At 40.0% G+C, this 24072-nt stretch overlaps 2 protein-coding genes across 3 annotated transcripts in view; both read left to right on the top strand.

Moving 5' to 3' along the window:
* The window catches only part of TBK1 (TANK binding kinase 1), a 28339-nt gene extending 18255 nt beyond the window's left edge, over positions 1 to 10084 (top strand). The window contains exons 13-21 of one of the 2 annotated variants that reach the window (XM_054630838.2): positions 998 to 1076; positions 1932 to 2053; positions 2178 to 2254; positions 2597 to 2636; positions 4946 to 5047; positions 5137 to 5233; positions 6257 to 6363; positions 6673 to 6744; positions 7592 to 10084. In XM_054630838.2, the coding sequence (XP_054486813.1) occupies positions 998 to 1076; positions 1932 to 2053; positions 2178 to 2254; positions 2597 to 2636; positions 4946 to 5047; positions 5137 to 5233; positions 6257 to 6363; positions 6673 to 6744; positions 7592 to 7643 (748 nt within the window). In that variant the 3' untranslated portion in view covers positions 7644 to 10084. Of the gene's footprint in view, positions 1 to 997; positions 1077 to 1931; positions 2054 to 2177; positions 2255 to 2596; positions 2637 to 4945; positions 5048 to 5136; positions 5234 to 6256; positions 6364 to 6672; positions 6745 to 7591 lie in introns of those variants that run through there. The other variant, XM_054630841.2, reaches the window with a different exon arrangement.
* Positions 10085 to 11601: 1517 nt separating this feature from the next.
* Positions 11602 to 24072, top strand: part of RASSF3 (Ras association domain family member 3) — a 106057-nt gene continuing 93586 nt past the window's right edge. Inside the window, exon 1 of the mRNA XM_077178870.1 lies at positions 11602 to 11717. The gene's annotated coding sequence lies outside the window, so the exon portion shown is untranslated. The remainder of the gene's footprint in view (positions 11718 to 24072) is intronic.

Raw genomic sequence — 24072 nt, 5'->3', positions numbered from 1 at the left:
TTGCGAGATAAGACCTGTGCAGCCTAGATACAAATCATTAGGGCAAGAACCCAAACTTCCTTCAAGCCCATTTGTACTAGTTGGCAGGACTAGATCTTGTTCAGTCTGTGTTTGCATTCTGCTAGAAGAAAGCCACTCAGAAGAAACCACTGTCACTTCTGTTTTGTGACTCTGAGTAGCTCAGCAGTAGTTTGAAAAAAAAATGACATTCATTTGTCAACTGGAGTAGTTCTCATGTGAACAGAAATTTTCTATGTGTTCGTACATGGTCTTTTGGCCTCTTACAAAGGGGCAGGATTTTCAGTTTGCTTGACTTTGCTAACTCCATAAAAGTCTTCTAAAGGACATGTCCTCTTGTTTGTCCTTCCTTTTCAAGGCTGTGCTTCAAAGCATGACAATACAAAGTCTTTATTTGAAAAGGTAAATAAAGCATTGAACTTGAGTGAAGCATGTATTTTTTGAAAGCAGTTGAGCTGTTTGTGATAGTGTTTTTAAAACTAAAATGTACATGAGACTCAAGAGAAAAAATATTGTCCTGAATAATTTATTTGGCATTTGAGCTATGGTCATATGGAAAGTATCATTATGAACAGATGGTCCTACTATCCCAGCCTTTAAACATTTAACCCAGTAAGTTTTCTCAGAAAAGCATTTTGGTACATTGAAGTATTAGCGTGTTAATGACTACTTTAAGTACCTTTAGTTTGATAAGATCAAAAAAATTACTTGGTGAAAGGAAATAGTCTTCCACTGCCTGTCAAGTACAAGCAATAAAACTAGAATAAAGAATTCAGGAATGGAAATTTCAACTTTATTTTAACAGTTCCAATGTAGGAAAAAAAATCAAGGAATTTTTTTTTAAATCTAAAATCTTTCCATTGTTAGTGGCCACTTAAATTTGTCAGTTTCATGTTTGTTGCTTGACAGATTCAAGAAATACTTTGAGTGTATTCACTGCTTGTTTATTTTTTTTCAACTGCCTTTTTTTGCTGGACAGATACGAAAATTTGATGCAGATCAACTTGGAAGCATCAGAAGTGGATGAAATTTCAGAGATACATACGAAACTCTTGCGTGTAAGTGTCTGACAAAGTTACACTGTCATTCTGAAAAGGGTGTTTCTACAGAAAAAGCCAAATACACAGTAACACAGGCTTCTGGGAATAACAACTCAGAAATTTCAATGTAGCTTCTAGATTGCCAGTTGTTAAAATGTCCATACTAATGTGAATATCTTTCTGAAAACAGAGCAGATCCTTTTATATTAGCTCAGTGTAGTGAAAATGGGTTCCTGAAAATACATTCCTATTTTCTAAAATACTCAAGAATTATAACATTGAAATATATTTTGCTTTGCTATATTTTCTTTTCCATTTTTTTCCTTTCCTTAAGGAATGATTGACTACTTTGTTGGCTTTCTAAAATGTTACATTCATAAACACACTTCAAAGTGATCTGCTTTGAAATGTGCATCATGTTTCCAGACATGAAGGGAAAAATTGAAAATAACTTAATACACTGGGAGCAGATAAAAAGTTCTCCATTTTAAAAGGAAAAGATGATTAGTGCATTTTTATTTTGAAGATTGTATGAACTGCAGAGAAAGGAAGGTATGAATCATGTGGATACTTATTATATGAATTCTTAATAAACCAGAAGAATAAGGGTAGAAGTAAATAAGGGATTTATGAAAGGGTGAAAGTTATTGTTGAAAGAAAGTAAATTTTAACTAACAGAAATGCCAGCATCAAATATGATTCTTTCTTTAATAATACCTTGCTTTATCTGCTTCTAGCTAAGCCTAGGCAGATAATTGGACATATTCTTTAATGGACATCAGTGAAACAAACAAGTTTGTAGTATTAATGTGCTCAAGTAATAATTTTTCACTTTACCTTGTGGTAAGATTGAACCTTCTTGCTCTTATGTAGCTCTCCAGCTCTCAGGGCACCATAGAAACTAGTCTGCAAGATATCAAAACCAAACTTTCTCCTGGTGGTTTACTGGCTGACACCTGGGCTAATCAGGAAGGCATGCATCCAAAAGACAGAAAGTGAGTACTACTTACTGTCATAATATGTGTTGAATTCTGCATTGAGTTGTAGTTCACAAAGCTCCATAATAGGTACTTGAGTTTATGTATAAAACATCTCATTTTCTTCCTTTTGTCACTCTAGTCCAGAAAGACTTCAGGCACTGCTGTCTTCCATTACAGACATCTACTATCAGTTCAAAAAAGACAAAGCAGAACGAAGTAAGTAATTTATTTGATTCACTTTTAACATAAAATGTAAAGCAAGGAACAGGTCAGTCTTAGTTTGACTAGGATATTAGTGGTAGGTATGGACAGTTAGCCACAGTGCCTATGTCTGTAGGTCCTTAGTGTGATACCATGCTAGAGCCCTTATGAATGAAACACCACTGTTAATAGCATACATTTGAATTGCAAGACTAGAGAGGAGGAAAAACATGTATGACCACTTTGACTTGTAAAAAGAAGGAAACTTTGTAGGAAATGGGTAAGCTTAGTAGAGTTTTGCATAAATACAACTAGCAGAGTTAGATTGGTAATGTTTGTCATCTGCTCTGATCCTAGGGCTTCCTTATAATGAAGAACAAATACACAAGTTTGACAAGTAAGTTTTGAAGTTACCTTTGGGAACTACCATGATTGCTTTCAGGTCCTCCAAATGCTCTTGCCAATAACCCATTCTATTAATTTTATTGTAAATTGCAACCTCTTTAGGATTGCTTTGTAAAAAAATTCTTTTAAAAATCTTAAATACATAGGGGTACTAGCCTATGATAATGAGGTGCTTTCTGGCTGTAGAGTTTTTTCACTGATAGGCCTTCTAAAAGGAAAATACCTGATTGTTATCTGGGCATAACTGTTTTGTAGGAAGTTCACTTCTTCCCTGTTTTTTTCAGGCAGGCAAAAGCCCTGAGTAAGATTGAAATGACTTTGTAGCTAAGTGGACATAATTTTCTACAGATGAGTAAAGTGTGGACTAGCTGAATTAAATTCCAGAGTGATTTAATCTTACAGGAAATATAGCACACGAAATTAATTTTAGTCCCATTCTCCATGCTTGTTTAAGATTGTCACTCATGCAAGGTGTTCACATTAAGCATCTGTGTGTAACTTGGGTCTCTAAACTCCCATAGTCTCCACTGATTCTATAGTGCTGTACTTGTCTCAGCATTTATTCAGTTCCACATATGCAGATGGCTAATGCCATTTAAGTTGCCCTAAAATATCTGAGACATGCTCTGAGACTGGGAGGTAGGACACAAGTCAAATGGGAATCCTGTCAAATGGACAGGTGGTCAGAAGCAGGGCAGGATACCTTTGCTGGAGAAGAGAAGGTTGCATGGAGCCCTCCCAGTGGCCATCCAGTAGCTGAAGGGGGGGCTACAGAGAAGCCTGAGAGCCACTCTTCATCAGGAGCTGCAGTCATAGGACAAGGAGTCATGGCTTCAGGCTGAAAGAGGGGAAATTTAGGTTGGATACATTGAAGAAGTTCCTCTCTGTGAAGGTGATGAGACACTGGAACAGGTTGCCCAGAGAAGTTGCAGCTGCCCCAGCCCTGGCAGTGCTCTGTGACAGGGGGGTTGGAGCTAGATTATTTTTATGGTCCCTTCCAACCCAAACCATTATAAGATTCTATCTCAAATGATGCTAGATGCTTATGTTTAAGTAAATGAATTATTCTCCTAGTGGCTGATCACTTGCATGGTTCCCTAGACTTTGCTAAATGCGGCATGAATTTAGATACCACTTACATAATTTTCTAAAAATCTTTCTCTTCCTACCATGAATGTCTTCACTGACAATTACAGATAGAAAGCTGTCATGCAGAGGGCACAACTTTGCCACTTGATTTTCCCATAGTGAAAGCTAAACTGACTAACTGCCAAGCAGAGGAGAGGGTTTTCTACTACTAAAACCAAGTCCTTGTCTTAGTGTACGATAAATTTCAAATAAGTATGCTTCTTTTTCATGAAATGAATACCGGTTTGAATACTGGTATATTTTCTACCATAGATATCTCCCTGGGACTGTACAGGTTTGAGATCCTAAGTCCATCTTTTTTATAATTGATTCACCCCACAGGGAAATGGCAGTGGCTTTTCTTAAAGATTGTGTACTATTATCAGCAGAGGCTGGCCTTTGTAATACTTACCTCTAGGCAGATAAGGGTAAGGGAGCAGGTCTGAATTGGAATTTTATTTTTTTGGTTGAATGATAGGTATGCATTCCTGATGACAGTCCAGCTACACTCTATCTACAATTTAATTAACAATATTTATTATGCAAGACTTAATGAAATGCCTGAACTAGGTGTTGGTCTGTAGTGTTGCAGTATCCCTTACACTTACTGGTGCAATGTGTAGCATGGCAAGGCAATTACACTGGCACTACTGTCTGCCACACTAACAAGAACTGGGGTTTGTTTTCCTTTCTTTTCCTTTTCTGCTTGTTTCTTTTTCCTCTTGTCATAAAATTAGGCTGACACAAAACTCCTGTTCTTTTTCTTGCATGTATGTTACTCAATGCAAAGGATTATTCATATATGCTAGAAGTTCCAAGTATCTGCAGAAGGCAAATATGAAATAATTAGGACTTTTGTCCTTTCCATTTAGAATTCTGAAATATACCAGCTGACTCAAGGAAGACATTTGGCCATTTATTCATATAAAAATATGAATACAAATACAAACAAAGTGCTTCAAATAATTTTCTTCCTCTGTGCTAGGATATATTTTTGAAACATAAATTTTTGTCAGTTCCTGTAGAATGTTGAGTTCTTACACATTACAACAGCCTGAATAAAGGTGGCTGCACAGATTTTAAGTCCACAAATCTTTCTCCAAATTTCAGAAAGTTAGAGGAATGGGGTTTTGAAAGCAGTATGACACTAGTTTGGTTGTTTCTCTGTTGCAGGCAGAAGCTGTATTTGCATGCTACAAAAGCCATAGCTCTTTTCAAAGATGAATGTGTCAGCAAGTATGAAACATTTTTGGACAAAGCTGAGGACTGGACAAGGCAAGCTATTGATTTCTTTAATGTTTGGTAATGTTCATTGCACCACTTTTATATAAGCAGCTCTTAAAAGAAAACTCTTTTTCTTTTAGGAAAATGCTTCACACAAGGAAGCAATTACTGGCTCTCACCAACCAGTGTTTTGGTATTGAAGAAGAGGTGTCCAAATACCAGGATTATATAAATGAGGTAGAATGCTTCAAAATTATGGGAAGCATTTGCATACTTAAAAGACTTCCACATATTTTCATGTCAGTAGTGTTGCTAATAGTGAGTCTTACATAAATGCAGTTGTATTAAAAGTGCTGTATGTGGTCTGCAGTAGCTTTATTGCCATGTCATATTGAATGGTGTTATTTTTTGAATAATTGAATAATGTGATTTTGTGAATTGTAACTTGATTTTGGAATTTGGTGGGGCTAGTTTGGTTTGGGATGATGGGGTTTTTTTATTTGTATGGGGTTTTTTTGGTGGAGTTTGTGGGTTTGGATGATTTGGGGGTTTTTTTGCTAATGTTAGCAATTCCCCCTCAAAAAAAAAATCAGTGCAAATGGATGTGGGTTCATTGAGAAATTTTCTGTGCAACTGTTACCATAATACTTTCAGAGGACCTAGAGGATTATCCTAATTCTCTTATGAAATATAAAAATGCTGCTTCCATAGTCCAGATGATGGGATACATACTTAGGGATGTTAAACTAATGATTTGGATGGTGACTCTGGAGGGTGCAAACTTATAAGAATTACCTGAGGATTGAGAGAATAAGAGCACTTTCATGTAGTAAAATTATTGTTTTTTAGAAAGGAAAGATAAATGAACAAAAAGCCGTTGCTAATTGTAAAATCGGTTTAGGAATGGTGGACAGCAGCATTTTACTTGTTATTTGTATTTTAGTTGCACCACTAATCCATTGATTAGGATCCTGCTGCCCTAGGATATCTACAGACATAACAAATAGATAATTTCTCCTTTCCAGAGTTTATTATGAAAGTATTAGATAAGAAGATGGAACAAACCAGGGAATTATTGGTCATGTCAATACAAAACTTGCTGTGATGATCTCATCTTGGAGCTTATCAGCCACCTTAGTACTGTAATGAATTTATGAGATATCACAACAACAGAGAATTTAAAAAAGGATTTTAAGGTGGGCATCAAGATATACATGACAACTTCAATTGTAACTTAAATTTCCTTTTTATCTATTACAGTTACAAGATGCCCTGCCGCAGAAAATGTTTGCAGCTTCCAGTGGAATGAAACATACGATGAATACAGTCTATCCAAGCTCAAACACATTAGTAGAAATGACTCTTGGGTGAGAATTTTTAAGGGGATTGATGTAATACTGTATGCTTGCTATACAGGGAAATTGAAAAAAAAAAAAATTACTTAGTGATTGTTGTATTAAGATCAAGAATTTTAGATTGCTATAGTGGTGGCACAGATTTGGAAGTGAGTGGGGGACAGCACTAATGTATCATCTGTCTCTTTGTAAATAAACAACTTACCTGTCCCTTGTTTTGTATGTAATGGCAAGTTGCTGAAAACTGTTGTAGCGAGGGATCAGAGCAGGTATCTATACCAATAAAAACTTTAATATTTATTTTGCTTCTGGTTACTACAGGATGAAGAAACTGAAGGAGGAAATGGAAGGTGTTGTTAAAGAGCTGGCTGAAAACAATCACATTTTGGAAAGGCAAGCAATTGTTTTCTCTTTTGGGGCTGAAACTAGGGGCAGGCTTAATTTGGTACATTTAGATCCAGAATTTAAAGTAAGGGAACAATTCTTTAATGTCTTTAACTGCAAATAGATTTTGAGCTGTTCAAATGAGATATAACAAAAAAATAATTACTTAAAACCTTGGAACATGGCTGTGTCAGAATGATCTTACAGCAATTTTTGTTGCATTTTTGTTTCATGTTACTTTTGTTTAGCTACAAATATTAAAATATAATAAAATAATATATAAATAGAATATAAATATAAAAATATAATATAAATATAATAAAAATTCCTGTTGCACAGATGGATCAGTTCTGAATTTAAACACAATAATGTTGCAGCAATGCAATGGTGCCTTTTAATTCCTCCCATTTAGAAGTTATTTTTGACAACCATGGAATTACACCAATCTGAATTGATGATTTTGCAGTTTTCAGATTGCTTAAATAAAGTGAAGAGGTAAACATGTTTCTTACAATACTGAGAGGGTATTGTCATTATCACATACAGACTGATTTTGATTTTTTTTTCCTACGAAGATGAGAAAATATATAAAAATAAGTATCTCTTGAAAGTTCCAGGGTAAATTGCTGGTAGAGTGGAGTTTAGCTTCAATTTGAATTAGTTTTGTTTTGTTCCCCACTCCCAGTCCCATGCTTGCAGCAAAGCTTCCTTTCTTCCATCTTCTTTGCAGATACAAAAGTTAGTTACAAATGCCTCTGTTGGCATGGAGCAAGTGAAAGGAAAACCCCATAAAGAAATTAAAGTTTGATTCTATAGTCTAGTCAACCACCTAAAAATGTACTTTTTTATGGTTTAGATTTGGTGCCTTGACTATGGATGGTGGCCTGCGGAACGTGGACTGTATCTAGCTTCCAAATGACCTGAAGAGGATTTGTAAATTTTTTCAAAGGGAAAAAATACTGTTGGGACAGTTGAAAGCAGAACCTCTATCCAGGATTTTTTTTTTCCTTCAGCAACTGTATTATTAAAGAAAATGTAAATATGTATAATATGTAAATACAAAAGAAATATATATATCTTTTCTTGGTCACTTTTAGGATAGAATAACTTCTGGCAGGGAATTGAGCCCCTTGGAGGATCTCTGAGGAGTCCTAAAGGGAAAAGTATTGTTGATGAAATTGACATTTGTCTGCTTTGAATATTGCCCTTTTTTTCAGAATGCAATTTAGTCTTCATTGCAAGAGGACTTTCAGTACTCCAAAACACCATTGTATAAAGGGTATTTTGGATTAACTTCAACAACCACTGTTATGTAGGAGTCTAGCTGAATGACTGTGATCATCACAGAACATGATGAATGTTTTAAATGAGATGTTTTTAAATGAGTGTGAATAGGGACTAGGAGTGCAGATAGGACAGAACAGAAATGCATTTCTCTTTCCTTCACATTCAAATTGTTAGTTCTCTTCTACTTGAGAAAGCAAATTCACAATATTTTTAAATTCTCTAAATATTTGGTGCCATGTTGTCTGTAATCATTTGACTGCTTAGTATATGGAAGTTTTGCACTCCAGCTTGTCAGAATGAATGTAAAAGTCTTTTTTTGGAGTACAGCATTTTCAGACTTTCCCTTAAATCTTGTTGCTCACCACAACAATGGGTACTTAAAATGGCTGCTTCTTAATCTTATTTGCAGGTATAATTTTTTAAAAAGGTTAAAAATTTGGTATGAGAAGAGTTTGTGGACAGTCAGTAGACTGGATAGTATCACACCTCAGTAGTAACTGAATAGTGGAAAATAAGGTACCAGTCTAGATTTGAAAGGGACCACTCCCACTGCTGCCTTACAACTTTGGTACCAAACATTGATGGAAAATTTAGTAAGACTGTATATTTATTTTCCATCATCAATAGTTACTACTTTCAGTGCTACATGGTTGGGATGCAGAGATGCAAAGTGAAACATTCTGCTCCAAAATACATAGGAGAAAGAGAACAGGAAATCAAAAACTTCTGGAAACATCCTTTTGTTTGGATACTACAGATGTACATACTTGTTTCAGATGAGCATGCAAGTATTACAGAACTCATTCCTTCCTTGTGGAAACCTGGTCATGGATGTTCAGTGGTGTCAATAACACTTCTCATTGCTGCACTGCACCTGTAAGAGCTGGACCAACTATATTTAGAATTTTCCATAATTACTGGTGGAACATTTAGATGTAAACTAAACAACATTGACCAGTGATAGCATCTGGTAGTTTTGTGGTGCTTATTCCCTGCTTATCTGTCCAGGTCAGAACACAAAGCATTTTAATTTCCTTTCTAGAAAATATGTGGAGAGAAACTTAGGAAATTTATAAATGAGTGTTTCACTTTAAAAGGAAAGGAAATTTGCTTGCCTTGATGTCCAAGACCTGCATTCCAGTGTTCTTGGTGAGAATCAAAAAAGGGAATTCAAACATTTTTACATTCATGTGAGCAGCTTCTGTCTTTGTCACCCAAAAAATCTAGCTATGCAAAAGGAGTGCAGCAGTTTGTCACATATATTTCTTTGGCACTCTTAACAGTTTTAAAATACTGGAATTATGTCTAACTGGAATGTTTTAATGCCTGCTTGTACATTTGTTCATTCACATCCACAGTCTCACTGAGTATCAGTAAAACACATGAATAAATGTTAAAAGGATTGGGCTCTCTAGATGTGGATAAACTGTATTTTGTTTCCAACATTATAACATTTTGTTGTTTCAAAGTTCTTAATCTTGAAAGAAATCAAATGCTAGGTGGAATATACAATTTTCAACTTCCTTATACTGAAGCAGTCAAAAAAAAAAAGTTAATTGTAGTGTAAGTATAGCCTGTATGTTGAAATATGTGCAGCATTCTTTTACATGTTTGAAAATTTTTTGTTATATTTTATGTTCATTTTAAACATTGCTGGCTTTAGTCTTGCTGAATACATCAGTAATCTTAATCATGTTAAAATTTCTTTTTCTAAAGCAATTTTAACAAAGCAGTAGCTAAGGAACTTGAAGTAATCAGTTCATAATCTTCTGATTACTTTATTATGAAGCAAATAATTTTTCAAGTCAAAGCATAGTGTTGTACCATCAACTTTTTGCTCAAACTAAGTGTCCTGATGCTATGAATCTTGCTATTCATTTGCCAAAATAAGTAATAGAAAGTAATATATGGTTCTTCTTCCTGAAGCTGGTTTACTGGTTTGGGGGGGTTAGCTGAATATATTAATTATCTGTTACTTGAACAAACCTGTCTTCATATGAATTGTGAAAATGCATGAGTGAACAGCTTAATGGCATAAATACATCATCAACCACTTATTGTACAGTGTGTACTTCTGCCTTTTCATAATTTAATTTTCTGTTAATTTCAGGATATCCTTAAGAGATTTATTTTCTTGGAAGCACAGTAGAGAGCCTGAAACACGAAGTTGCAAATTGCAGCTCAGTTTGCATTTTCCAGCTGTTCAGAAAATGTGTCCTGCACAGCAGAATCGCTAGCATTGGCAATATAGTAGAGCCACTAATTCTTCTAATTTTTTTTAACTTCTTGGTTGATATATGTTCTGAACTACATTAATTGTTTTAATGGTGATAAAAGTACTAGTGTCTGCTCACTGGTAGAATTCAAATCAGTTCTAAGGTAGTCAATCCCTGTAAAAGTGGTAATTGTAGAACAGTTCTGGATAGTCCTGAGCAGAACTGGGAAAAAGAGGAGTTGTTGGCTGAAAGAAGGGAGTACTGGAAGAAGAGGGAAGTAAAAGTCTTTGGTAATCTACAGGCTGTTCCAGAAGATCAGCATTCACTGTGACTGTGGTGAAAGCATTTTACATTATTAATATAAACTGTTATTGAAACAAAAAACCCAGCCTACAACTTTGGTAAATCCTTTCTAATGGTGAAGAGAGGCAAGTGCCAGAACAGAGTGCCCTGGGAACAGCAATACCATTTGAAGAGGGTTTATAGGAACAGGTTAAGTTCTTGAGCTCTTGTGACCGATTCTGCCATTGGCAAGGCTTCATGACCTTCTATTTTTCTGTGCCCTAAATAGCTTTATTTTTTCATCAGTCACCAAAAAAACATGTGCTAGGGGTAGCATCCCTCAGTGGAATTTGATATTTTGTCCCTGGTACTAGCTCAGGCAGCAGTAGTTGTAGGAGCACATCTTTTGGAGAACTTGCTGCCTGTGTGTAGTAAGGCCGGCAGCGGCAGGTGAGCTGCTGGCGTGCTGCGGACGGGCAGGGCGCAGTTCTCCAACGCTGTGCTCCTGGAGCTCACACAAGTGTTGGATGCAAGCTCTCACTACCCCGGCCGCCACAGCCTCCCCGCGCGGGTGTGGGTTATGGAGCTCTACCCAGCCCTGGGAAGTTATTTCCCCAGTAGCTGCTTTAGGGAAGGGAGGCAGATCATTTTAATGGGAACCTATTGAAGCGCATCCCCAGCTCTTGTCAGCTCGCCCTGTGCCCGGGGCTGCCGCAGCATCCCGGAGCGCGTTCATGCCGAATGATGCGGAGTGTGTGCCTGCCGGGCGCGGGGCGGCGGACCGGCGCCAGGACTCGGGAGGTCGGCGGGAGGACGCGGAGCGGTGCAGCGCCTCCTTCGCCCCCGCCGCCTCCCCGCTTTCCTCGCCCGCGGGTGCCGTGTGCGTGAGGCGGGCAGAGGCGGCGGGGCCGGCGCGCCCCGCTCCGCTCCGCATGGCGGCGGCCGCGCGGGACCGGCGGGAGAAGCCTCGGCGGGGCCGGGCGGGGCCCCCGCAGCCGCCGGACGCGCCCGCCGCCCGCCCGGGCCCCGCGCTCGGCGGCCGCCGCCGCCCGGCGCCGCCGCGGCCCCGCCACGTCCGCACCATCTTCGAGGCGCCGCCGCCGCCGGAGCCCCCGCACCGCTTCGGGCCGGCGGCGGCGGGAGCGTGGTGCGATCTGTGCTGCCGCTTCGTGCTCTCGCAGGGCCTGCGCTGCGCCGGTGAGCGGCTCCGGCGGGAGCGGGCCGGGAGCGGCGGGGCCGGGGGGACGGGACACCCTCACAACACCCAGGGGCGCGGGGCCCGGTGAGGCAACTCCCGCTCCGCGCCCGGGAACGCGCTCCTCGCCCGGCCCCGACCGGAGCCGGGGTTTCGCCACGTGAAGCGTCGGAGCACGACGGCTGCCGAGAGGGAGCCGAATTGCCGGGACACCGGCCTGGCGTGGGGGTGGATGCGGGGTGATCCAGGTAAAAGTGCCCCGTCCCTACGGGACAGGAAGGTAACGCGGGTCACAGGTGTGCGGAGTGCTGTCCTGAGCGCTCGGGTGCTGCCCAGCCCTGCCGAGAGCCATGCGTTCTGCTCCCCGGCCGGCAGGGTCATGCCCAAGGCAAAGCTGCGTTACACAGCATGTACATACGCGTCCTTGCGCTCTCTGGCCTCGGGTTCTTAGTAGGCAAAGGTGTGTTTTCCTTTTCCTGCCTAGAAAGCAACTTTCCTCCTTTGCACCCCTTTTGTTACCAATGCCACACTCTAAAATACAGCTATCATTCACCTTCTAGCTCCTGTGCTTTACAGTAGGACAACATACATCATCTAGTGCTGGTGAAAAGTCCTCTTTTGCCATCCCTTGATTGATTGAAAAGGCTTTGGCCACGTTGTTGGGCTTCATGGTAACCTCGAGGGTGATTTCAGCATAGAACTCCTTGGGCACGTTCACTTGGCTGGCTGTTCCTCACCCTCAGCTGCAGTGCTGCTGCACTTTCTAGGACAATTTGTGCTATCCCTGGTGGTGTGACATGTTCAGGTGTGTGGTTTGCTCTAGATTTACATCACTGAGCCTTTGTTTAACAGCTGGTATTTGAAACACAGGGTGGAAAAGACAGGTCAATCTTCTCTTTTTTCTGTCTTAAGGAGATGTAATAACCTCATACTGTCCTTTGCTGATAAATATAATTTATGTTACAACATACTCTTCTCACAGTTACACTCACTTTCAGTAGCTCTATTTTTACAGTCATTCTTGGAATGGAAATATTTTGGCTGTGAAAATAAAATACTTTTTATTTATCATTTGCATTAATGCACTGTTTGTTCTGACAGGATGTGTAGTGCACTGATGTGAAAATAGACCTTAGAAATAATATTTTTTTTAATGATCAAATGCTCCATGACAAGAGCTTCAAGTGTCACATTGGATTATGTATCTTCCAGCAACATTTTCTCAGAACAATTACAGCTTACAATGTTTTTCCTTCTCCTCTGTGACAAGCTCAATTTTTATGAGGCATAGTACTTCAAGCTGCTCTTCTAAATTGCTGTTTAAGTAGCAGAGGAAACATTCGACTTTCACGATCTAGCAGGAATATAATATTTAGAAGCTGTAAAGTGCTATGCAGATGAAAGGAGACACCAGCTAAGAGCACAAGGGCTGCTGTGAGAACCTCTGTTCTTGCCCACTTGGCAGGAACAACTGGTGAGCCAGGCTGGTGAACAGACTGGCTGAGAAAGTGGCTGAGGGCAGCAGAAACAGGGGCTGGGTCAGGACAGCTCAGAAGACCTGAAGGAGTGTGTGACATGCTGCCCTCCTGGCTCAGAGTCACTAAATCCACTCTGGCCAGACGTCAGTCTATGCCCAGAGTCACAGGCTCCTCTGTGAGCAAGTGAGTATAGGAGAGGAAGAAGTCCCCTGCTTTGGGAAGGCAGGCAGGGCTGTGCCCAGCAGCTGAAGTGTGTCTAGAGTGGCCTTGAAAGCTGAATTGGATGCATCCAGGACTATAGCCAAATCTGTGGCCTCTGTGGTGACCTCTGTGAACATGCCATGGTCTCCTTTGGGTATCCCTTGCAAAGCAGACATTACAACAGAGGTTAGAAGTACCTTTCAAAGATTTTAGTCAGCCTGGCAAGGTGTGACAGTGCTGGAAGTTTCCCAAATAAACCTATGCTTTCCAGAAGCCACTTATTGTCATCTAAAAAGCCAAATAAAACAGCATCTTCCAGATGGGCATCTGGTAATAAAGAGGGATCTACATACTATATTCTCATTATTCTGAATCACAAAGACACAAATGCTATCTTTATTTAACTTACCTTTTCTCAGTACTGGTTGAAGTCAGATCAGACTCACCAGATCCTTGCCATTAGACATGATCTAAGTCAGATGTGGTGAGCGTAGCAACAAGGATAAAATGGCATGAGAAATTTCCTCTGGGATAGGGAAGCAGTCAAAAGGCACATCAAAGGAGTAATTTTAAAGTATTTAGATACAGACTTTTTCTCTGAAAGAAAAGTCTTTGACTTCTCTATGGGAATGGCGCTTTCTTTGACTGTCTCTGTCCTTCCTTCCCCACAGTGTATATGAGGAATTCCCAAGCTGAGCTTCAGGAGAGGTTAGGCTTTACTTTTACCATTTTTCAGTGGGTCTGTGATTATCTTAGGGTTATCACACTCCTTGGTGCGCCTCATAAAATGAGGTGTAATCCCTAAACTACCAAGAAAAGATCTTTCTGCCTTTTGTGAGATTTTTGTTTGGAATTCACAAGTTTTCATGCTTCTGATAAAAAAATTCAAAATACTTTCATTTTATTTAGGGAAGATAGATCTGAACAGAATAGAAAAGTCAAGATTAAGGATTGTCTATTTCAATGCAGTGCACAAGGTGCACATTATTCAAGCAATTTATTTTTTGAAAAGAAGTAAGGCAGTGCTGATATTCCTGGACCCCAGCCCAGAAAGAAAGCCAAGTGTAATGAAATCCCTCTGGAAAGGATACTTTGTAGTATCCGACTTCTTGCTGTCTTTTTGGATTCCTTTTCAAGAGAGGCTTAATTGGTTTTGCAGTTCAGGTTTGCTCTGCTATTTCACCTTTTCACCTTTGGGTGAAAAACCTGCTGCAGATGCAGAATTCCATTGCCTGGCCTGACTTCTCTGCACAAAGTTGTTTGAAACAGAAGCATCAGGATTATTCCAGTTTCTATAATGGAATGGTGTACAGTAAAAAGTGGGGTTTGTTTTCTAACATTCAGTTTTTTCTCAATCTGAAGGTAGTCAGGAGTGAAAATTCTCCACTTCTTGTATCTTACTGATGGTGTGTAGCATTATGTAGTGTAAGAGATTGTTGCATTGTATCAACATGTCATTTAGCATTTGAAAAATGAGGTATTTATCATAACTTTGGGTGAAAGTCTCTACGGCCAGGCTATGAAATACAATTTCTGAGCAGTTTTACTTTCCTCATAGTCTGGAGAACAGACTGGTGGTGGGAGTGTGAAAGGAACTACTTTGTGGACCACTTGCTCTAGACTTCCTAGTTAATTTCTGTAACTTTTCTTTTTCTTTGCATTTTACACTTTTCTTTGCATTTTACACTTTTCCATTGAACCAGATGAAACCAAATTAAACCTTTTCAGAAGTTTTACTCTTCACTTAAGAGAATATAAGAGAATATAGAGAATATAGAATATAGAGAAATTACAGGTCCTACATGACTTTCACTTCAAACTTTCTAAAGATATTTAAGCAGATGCTTTGGAGGTACCATGAAAACTAGGTGGCTCCTTTCCTGGATTTAGTGATGGGACACGTTCTCTTCTCTACATCTCTTTTTTAACCAAATTTCCAGTCTTTGTTTTTTGAGCAAGCATTCCCTGAGAAGTGTATAGCACAGTGTCAGGGCTTCTCAGGGCCTTCTCTCTGTTTTTTCTCTGCTCAAATGGGTATTTTGGTGGGGGCCTTGTTCAATTTCTAACATGTTTTTATATTAGCTTTGAATACTCAGTATCTGACTCTTGCTTTAGTGCAGTTGAAGAACAGAGGTGTTATGAGTATAGCTCTCCTACTAGAAGAACTTTTAAATATCTGTAAAAACAAACAACAGCACAAAAACCTGAGGAAAAAATAGGATATATTATCTAGATGCCTTCTAATTGTCAGGAATACCAAAGAAATAGATGCCCCTGTAGAGAGAAATATGGAGGAAAGGAGCAAACACAGAGATTAGTGGGTTTTTTTCCTTCAGAAAGTACTTTTTTGACCACCAAATTTGTGTAGCATACATTTTATTGGTTTTAGGCAAGAGAATAGACATTGCCCATTATCTCTTCAGTAGGACTACATTCATATTTAATTGAATGTAATGAGGGGGTTAAGTTGCTGAAACTACAAGACTTACTACTTGAATTACCAAAGCTGTTCAGAACTGAAGGAGCCTCTGAAAGCTTTATCTATAGAGGGAGCACTGGGCATCAGATTAGAAATAACAGTGATGGGAGTCTGCTTCCCTTTCCCATTCTTTCTGCAGAGAGTTTTTTAATGATGCACAGTTTTCCCAATGCTTTATATTTTCTTTTAAATCCAGAATTATCACATTTTCTCAGAATCCTAGAGGCTGGAGAGCAGGAGGTGACAGGGTTTGGGTTTGCTTGGCTCAGAGGGAGCTCTGATTTCCTCCCTGTTGGATTTGAAGGAGTGTGGGTGGTCTGCTGCCCCCAGTGGGGTGTTTGCTGGAGCTTGCAGGGCTGGTAGAGCTGGAGAACAAATGAGTCCCTGTGCAGTGCAGTAGGCAGTGTGTCCTGCACTGGCAGTGGACTGTGCCTGGCACAGGGTGAGAGGCAGAGGTGTGGAGATGGAAAGAGGAAGCAGCTTTGGTGGAGCTTGCTCTTCAAGAGTCATGCTTGCTGTCTTCCCAGTGCCTCTCTGCCTCCTGGAGCATTTCTGTGGTCTCTGTAGCCACAGCAAGGTTCTCACTGCTCAAAGCTGAGTTCCTTCCTCTGCTGTTGGCAGGGAGTGGTCACTCCTCACTGAGGTTATGGTGGATCCTGTTTTCTTAGGCTCTGACATTTATATTCCTGTGTGAGTCCCATCTTCCACTCCTAAGCCATACACTGTCCCATGTAGAAATTCTCATCTGTTTCTGAGCATTTTCTTTGTTCTTGTTTTCACCATCTCATTAATAAATGGTTAATTATTAATTATGGTATTCTTCAGAGTCTGAGTGTCTCAGATGCAAACTTAAGAGACTACAGAGAATACAAGCAGTTGTTTTGAGGCTGCATAGCAGTGTAGAGAAAAATTTTCTAAATCACCCTGTTACATTTATGTGCCATCACTGAAAAGAAAGACTCTGAAAATGCTCTGTGGTTTTCCCACTTGTCTTCCTCACATGCTTTGGAGCTGCTCTTGGGGCTCCTGCAGAGGATTTTTCAGTAGCCTGGAGACTCCTTTCAGGAGCCTCCTTTGCCCAGGGCATCTTGATGTGAGATACCCTGTGCTTTGTTTCACACACAGGGGGAAGGACCACAGATGCCATAGGGCTTGGTTTCAAACACACCAGTATTTGAGAGATGACACAGGAGTAGAAAGGGGTCTGCTAGTAGAGACATGATAAAACAGGTGTTTCTTAGGCAGTGTTCCTAACCTTGGGTATTCAAGATGTGTAATAAAACATCAAAGCAATGATATGCTTACAAAAGCAAAGATCTTAGTAATAAAATTATTGGCATTTCTTGCCAGTGTGAAAACTCCTGATTGTCTGCTTGGAGAAAGTCTTGGGGAACCAAGGAGGAACTTGATGTTGTCATGGGAAAGCTTTGAAGAGCTTCCTGTGACTTGATGCTGGTTTTATACAGTTATACCATGCTCAAAGTTCAGCAGATTAGCACTGCTTGGGCAGGAGTTTGAGTCATTGTGGGGTGTAATGATCCAGGTGCCTTTTAAATTATGTTGTGCCTGCATGCTATATACATATTGCTAGTATCTGTGATTTTAACACACTGGAGACAAAGGTAGAACTGAAGGTTTTACTGGACAATATGTATTTTTATTAAATGACTAACATGGTTTGGGGTTTTTTGCATTTAGGGCTAGCAGTAGGAGGCCAGTGTCAGTCCCTAATAGAGAGTATGCTTGGACAGGAAGAAGCAGTCCCCACTTTGAATTGCTGTGAGCCAAGCAGTCAGCACCAATATATTAAGTAACATTTTACCTGTTGAGGTCCCTGGTCAAGCCAACATTAGAGATCAGCTCTTGTCCAGGGACTGTGGTCATCTCCTCCTTCTGCTGTCAAGTGGTGTTGGCCAGAAATCTCCGGCCTTCTTGGAAGGATCTCCTTATCCAGACAGTGAAATGCAGGCCAGCAGTGTGCTGGCAGGGTGGCTTTAGGAGCTGCTAGACATGCCTGTTTTCTCCACACTGTACTGAGCATTGAGGAATGCCTTTTTTATTTTGCTCAGTAAAGGAAGAGTGCATTGTGTCAGAAGCTTGGGTGCCATAACCTGACAGTGAGTGTTAGAGCTTGGAGGAAAGTATGAAGAACTACAGTGAAAGTCCTCTTGTATTGTATTTTTCTCTTATACTCCTGTTCTAAACATTCACTTATTATCTAGTAGCTGCCATGGCTAAAGTAAGAAATATTCTACTCTTCTAAGAGAGAAGAAATGTACAAGGTACACCCTTGTTAATCTCAAGTGCAAAAAGCAAGTAATCATTCCTACTGCAATGCAGATATCTAAAGAAGGAGGGTCACAGCTTGCTTGCACTCTAAAAATGATCAGGTTTAAGCAGATCAGATTAGGATTGAACAAATTTACTGTTTTAGCAAAGTTTAACACGTTTTTGCTTTTCTGCCTCAATCAGTTTTCTCTTAATGATAGTTCCCTGTGAGCTCTCACTGGGAAGTCTGCTAATTTTGGCACAAAGTCACCAAAGCCCACAGGCAAGTTGGTCTGTCTCGCGCTGAGTCAAATCCTGTGTGTCAAACTATGTCACAAGGCAACTCAGTATCTTCTCTCCAGTTTTAGCCTTGAGTTTTATTTTTCCTCTGCTATACAGTGTAAATGTTTACATAGAAAAGTGGTTTTCCTAAAGACTGTTCAATAATTTCCCTGAATTTGCTGCTACTAATATAATGTCTACTGCAAAGCTAAGATTAGCATGAATCTGTTATTTTCGCACTACACTATTGTTCTGTTCATCTGGCTTTATAATCTTTCATTCAGCTTTAGTTCTGAAGCACAAACCTGCAGAGATGCAGTAAAGCTGTAACCAAAGCACATTAAAAAGGAGCAAGTGCAGCACCAGGAAATGGTGCATCACCTTCCTGATGCTCAGCTGCACCAGCACAGCAATGCCCTCCCTCACACACTTCATCACAGTACTCTGCTGCTCCTGCCTGCCTCTGCACATTCCCAGCATCTGGAAAACAACATAAAGCAAATTACAGCAAATTTTACTGATTGAAATATTTGAAATAAAGCAGGGAATGACTCTACAGTACAATGGACAATAGTGAATAGAATCAAGAAGAAATATTCCTGAAATACACAAAGAAATATTATTTTCCATGTAACAATGCAGGAAGGTATTTATTTACAGTGTAATATATTGTAGAGTTAAACAAAAACTAATCAGATATGAAGTAACATGCTTTGAACAGTGATTTTCCTCCTCAAAATCCAGGATATGTTTCATTGGAGCTATTGCTAAGGAGAAAGCTTCCTACTCCTTACATCTTAAGGGGAGAAATCAAATTATTCTCCAAAAAGAGTCATTAATAGATCATTAAATCTGATAACGATGTATTTCACATCAGTTTGAATACTACAGTTCTTCAATTACTACCTTTCAAAAGGAGGCGAGGTTTTGGAAATTGCAGATTGCCAATCACTGTTTAATTTTTAGTCCTTTCTTTTTGTGTACATGCAGCTGCTGAGAATCAAAAGTTTTTTTAGAAAGCTCACAAATATAGCTGCTCATTTGGATTAGGGAGGGATGAGCAGCTGAGCTGGAAATTGGAAGCATTGTGCTAGTTTCACTGATTCAAAGTCAAATACAGCAGTTTTTTGTTTCTTTTCTTTCATTAGTTGTGTTCTTTATTAACTTCCTAGCAACTGCATTGCCTTGTCACACATCATGATGTTATAAATTATGTTTTGATATGAAATCAGTGATGCTGTGTCTTGACAGTGTCATGGTAATGCAGTAGTGCTGAATCCTAGGAACTAGTTAGGCAGGGCCATTTTGGTGATAGCTGGATAAAATTTACTCTGGAATACAGCTGAACAGAGTTTAAGGAAGGTTGCAACTTTTGTTTATAATTTCTAGGTAAATATGTTTCACACATTCCATTGTTTCAATGCATGGGTACAGTGTTTCTCTGCCTAAGGCAGTTCTGCATTGCAAAAATCTTGTAGTCTGTTTCAGATCTCTGTCAAGGAAAAAAAAAAAAAAAAACAAAACAAAAGCACCAAGCAAACAAACAAACAAAGAAAAACAAACCGTGATGGGAAACAGTTTATGGAACTCTGGAAGTCTCTTCTTTCTTCTGTGGAAATTCAAGGTCCATCAATATGGAAAATATCCTTGTGAATACTTCTCCATACTGAACAGTGCCTGTGTGTGTGGCATATAGCATAGTGACACACCTCCACATTGGGACAGGTTGGAAAGACACCACCTTATTTTCCAAATATATTATTGCCTGAAAAGAAAGCAAAACCTCATTTTGAGCCTAATTAATAGGGACATTTGCCAATGGAGACAGTCAGATACTACTTAACACACTCAGCTTCTCCTACACACCGTTCTTACTGTGAGCAGGTGTGTGGGGATCTTTGCTCCTGAAACCAGACTAAATGGAGAAGTTGCAGTTGAAGTCAAAGCAAATGAATCCTTTACTCATCCCAGCCATTTGCTTCCTAAGAGCTGGGGGAGTGGAAATGGCAGTAAGTCTTCACAGAGGAAAAAATCTCTTCTGCTCTGCAGCAAAGAGTTCTGCATCTGCCCCACATCTGGCACCACTGTGTGTGCCTCTCCTGATTATTAGGCTTCATTTTTATGGTATCTCAGCACTGCTGTGTTGCTCTAAAAAATGCTTGTTAGCAAAGAATTTACTTTTAAAATATATAAACTCAGCACACCCCAAGAGAATATTTCCAGTCAAGCACTGCTGGTTGTTTACAGTTCATTCAGGAGTATTTTATTGTATCAATGAAGGTTAGTTTGGGGTATTTTTTGTTCTTTCAGCTCTGTCAGTGGGCATGTCACTGCAGTAAGGCAGTGGGGTCACTGTGTATCCCCCTCTGCTCAGAGCTGGTCTGTCGAGCTCTGTAGGTCAGGGTAGACAGGGACATGTCTAAACTGCTGGGTGTTTCATCAGCACCCTTTTGCTTCCCAACTGTTTCTGCCATGCAGAAAGTGGGTTGGGAGGCAGATGTAGAGAGCAGTGTGGTGGAGCCAGCTCTGCTGACCAGATGGTGACACCCTGGGCACCACACACATGGAGGCTCTGTGGGCATTCCTGCCCTGCACAGGGGCCCTCTGAGCTCTGACCTCTGCACTCCTGTGGGGAGGTGGGAGGTCAGAGGCTGCCTGCATAGCAGAGGGGACAGCTGCTCACCTCCCTTCCCAGGCAGGTGGGACAGCAATGAAGGCAGCAGTCATTCCCTCCCCTCCTCCAGACACTGCTCAGATGAGCAGAGTATGACCTGGGGGTTGAAGTCTCTTGCAGGAAAAAGCCTTACATGGCTTTTTTTCCCTAAAGGGAGGCAGGGATCAAGAGTCTGAGTCTGCTCACATTTCAGGTCCTTTTGTCCTCCTTGCAAAGTATCTCTGTGCTGTCTCTCTGTCAGAGTAGATTGAAAGGTACATATGCAGCCCTGTGTGGTACCTTCCTAATACAGTGAATTCTTAACTTTAATAATACATCAGTGTAATGTGAGGAATCAGAGCTCTCTTAGGAGGAGCTCTGTGGACTTTCCTGAGTCCAGCTGAGAGCAGTGCATTCCTGTGCAGAGCACCGTGGCTCATATTCTAAAGCTAGCAGTTCAGGTTGAGGGGAACCCCCATCATCATCACACACCCCTGAGCCCTGAGCTGTGGGAGGCAGGCTGTTGTTCATTAGCTTTACATTTTGGCCTAAATATGGCCTAAAAATGTAAAGTGATGGAGAAGTTGTGAAATTATTGTATTCTAACTACCACTGCTGTTTAGTTTAGTTTGAATTCAGGTCTGTGTTCTCAGCTATATTACCTGGTTTGTGGCATAGTATAATTGTCAGATTCATCCCAGTGATGTTTTTTTGTATGGAGTAAGTTCTGTTTGTTTGAAGTAATACACAGTGTTTTATGCTCTTGCCTACTTTTGTTTCACTAAACATTGTAAGGTCTAAATATCCACAAGTTTCTTACTTTCATCAACAAATTCAGTTTATCCCCTTATGTTGTTCCAACTGGATATGTTTTACTGAGTATTTTTTTAAGCCTCATAAAATACCAGTATGAAGATACTGTATCAGCATTTCTGTTAAGTGAAAAAAAAAATATTCCTGTGCCCTTCATATCCTGCTAAAGGATATATATATATATATATATATATATACACATGGAGGATTCTTTGACAAATTGCAAAACTAGTCAATTTATTACATATTTACTTAGGGTTTGAAATAGTACAGGATTTTTTTAAGCTACTTTGATTTTCATTTAATTTTATATGCATAAATTTCAGAAAAAAAGAAGTCATTGTTTGATCTTGTATTTGGCAGATGCCAATACACACTCAGACCCCTGCTATTTCCTGAGAGAAGCAAGTTGTCTGTTGGGCCTTTAACTCTGCTCCTTGCCTGTTCTGAACTGGGTGACAGACCTCCCACTTGTGCTAAAACCGTCACTTTGCTACTAAATTCCTTCGGGTAGGACAGGGTGGAGCTCAAACGAGACAAAATCCAGTGGTCTGTGTCCTGCCTTCTGCTCTTTTCATTGGCACTGGCTAAATAATTGGGACAGATACAGTATACATGGAAATGTTTATTTGTTTTTAGAGACACACTGACAACAGGAAGTGCAATCAGAAACCAGTAGCTCAGTCCTGACAAGCAGCAGTATGTTTTAAAAGTCAGATGTATAAAATGGGGTTAAATACTTCACATAGTGTAGAAAAATACATTGTGAATTCTGGAAGATTTATTAACTGTGTGCTGTGAATATAGCTGGTGTAACAAAGCTGTTACTTTCTGTCGTTAAAAGGTTGATACAAAAGGACCTTTGTTTTGTAATGACATTAGTCTTGATTTTCCAGGGATTTCTGCCATTCAGATCTAGCAGAAGCAAAAAAATCAAATCAAATGTGAGAAGCTGGACACATAGTCAAGGAAATCATACCATCCTTGGGAAATGGTTACATAGTCTTGCTGTTTAAAAGTGTATACTAGAAGTTGTGATAAATGTTGCAGGGGACATTGCAGTAAATAGCATCCCTGGATTAACAATTTGATATGTACCATGATTGGAGCAGGTGTAGGCTATGTACTGAAATGCTGTTAATTTATTTGTATAGTGATATGTTGATAGATGCTCAATACTTTAGTAAATTGTGGCAGTGAATGGTTTGACTCTTACATTTGCCTTAAAATCCATTAAGAGGAAAGCTGCATTTTGAAGCATGTGTGTATCCATAGAAATCTCTGTTAAATTTGCTGCTGAGAACCTTCGGAAGAAAGCCTTTGAGAGACACTCTCTCCCAAGAAAATTCTGTTGATTTACATTAAGGGATTTTGAAAGAGGACTTGTCACTATCAGTTTTGTTGTTTATTTGTTTTCAGCCTGGAGAAGGTAGCTAGAGATGAACAAAGGAGCCCTTCAAAGCCTTTCCTGCAGAAAACATGCCATAACATCATTGGAAACACAGTAACAGGTTAAGACTCCAGAGCATTGGTCTTTCTTTAGCTGAAGCATCTATTAAAATAGCTGCTTCTTGTAATAAAGAGGGAGGTCTGGAGGGCTGTGGGCAGAGTGACGGAGAGGGAGGGGATTTAGGGCTAACAGGTGGTCCTGAGACGCGCTGGCTGACGCTGAGCTCAGAGCCAGCGCGCTCACTGGGGGTGTCCGTGGGCTCTCCTCTCTCCTCTGCACACATGTGCCTCTTGTTCCTGGGGTAGCTGTGGAGCCCCTTCAGCCATGGCAGTGAGAAATGATCTGAACAAAACCATCAGGAGGATAGCACGGTTTTTTTACTGGTTTCCTAAATCGTTGAGCAGTTCGAGGAGGAGGACGGTAAAACTTCTCTGGAAATCTCCTGGTAAGTCTGCTGCTATTTTTCCTCAGATTTTTTTTCCTTCTAAACAAAACAAAACAAAACCAAATAAAATAAAACCAAAACAAAACAAAAAATAAGATAGAAAAAAAGGAAAAAAACCTGTTTCCATTGAATTGGTTAACTTTTTCAGTCCAGAATTGTTTGCATTTTTTCATTCTTGGAGGCTCATTACGCAAAACTGTCAAAATATCCTGGAAATGTAATAGAAGGTTCATCAGGCATGTTCTGACAAAGAGTTCCCTTACAGCTGCATAATTTATTCACATCACT

The sequence above is a fragment of the Agelaius phoeniceus genome, chromosome 5, assembly GCF_051311805.1.
Source record: "Agelaius phoeniceus isolate bAgePho1 chromosome 5, bAgePho1.hap1, whole genome shotgun sequence".
In the NCBI taxonomy this organism is placed as follows: Eukaryota; Metazoa; Chordata; class Aves; order Passeriformes; family Icteridae; genus Agelaius; species Agelaius phoeniceus.
This window is presented reverse-complemented; position numbering and strand designations above follow the sequence as displayed.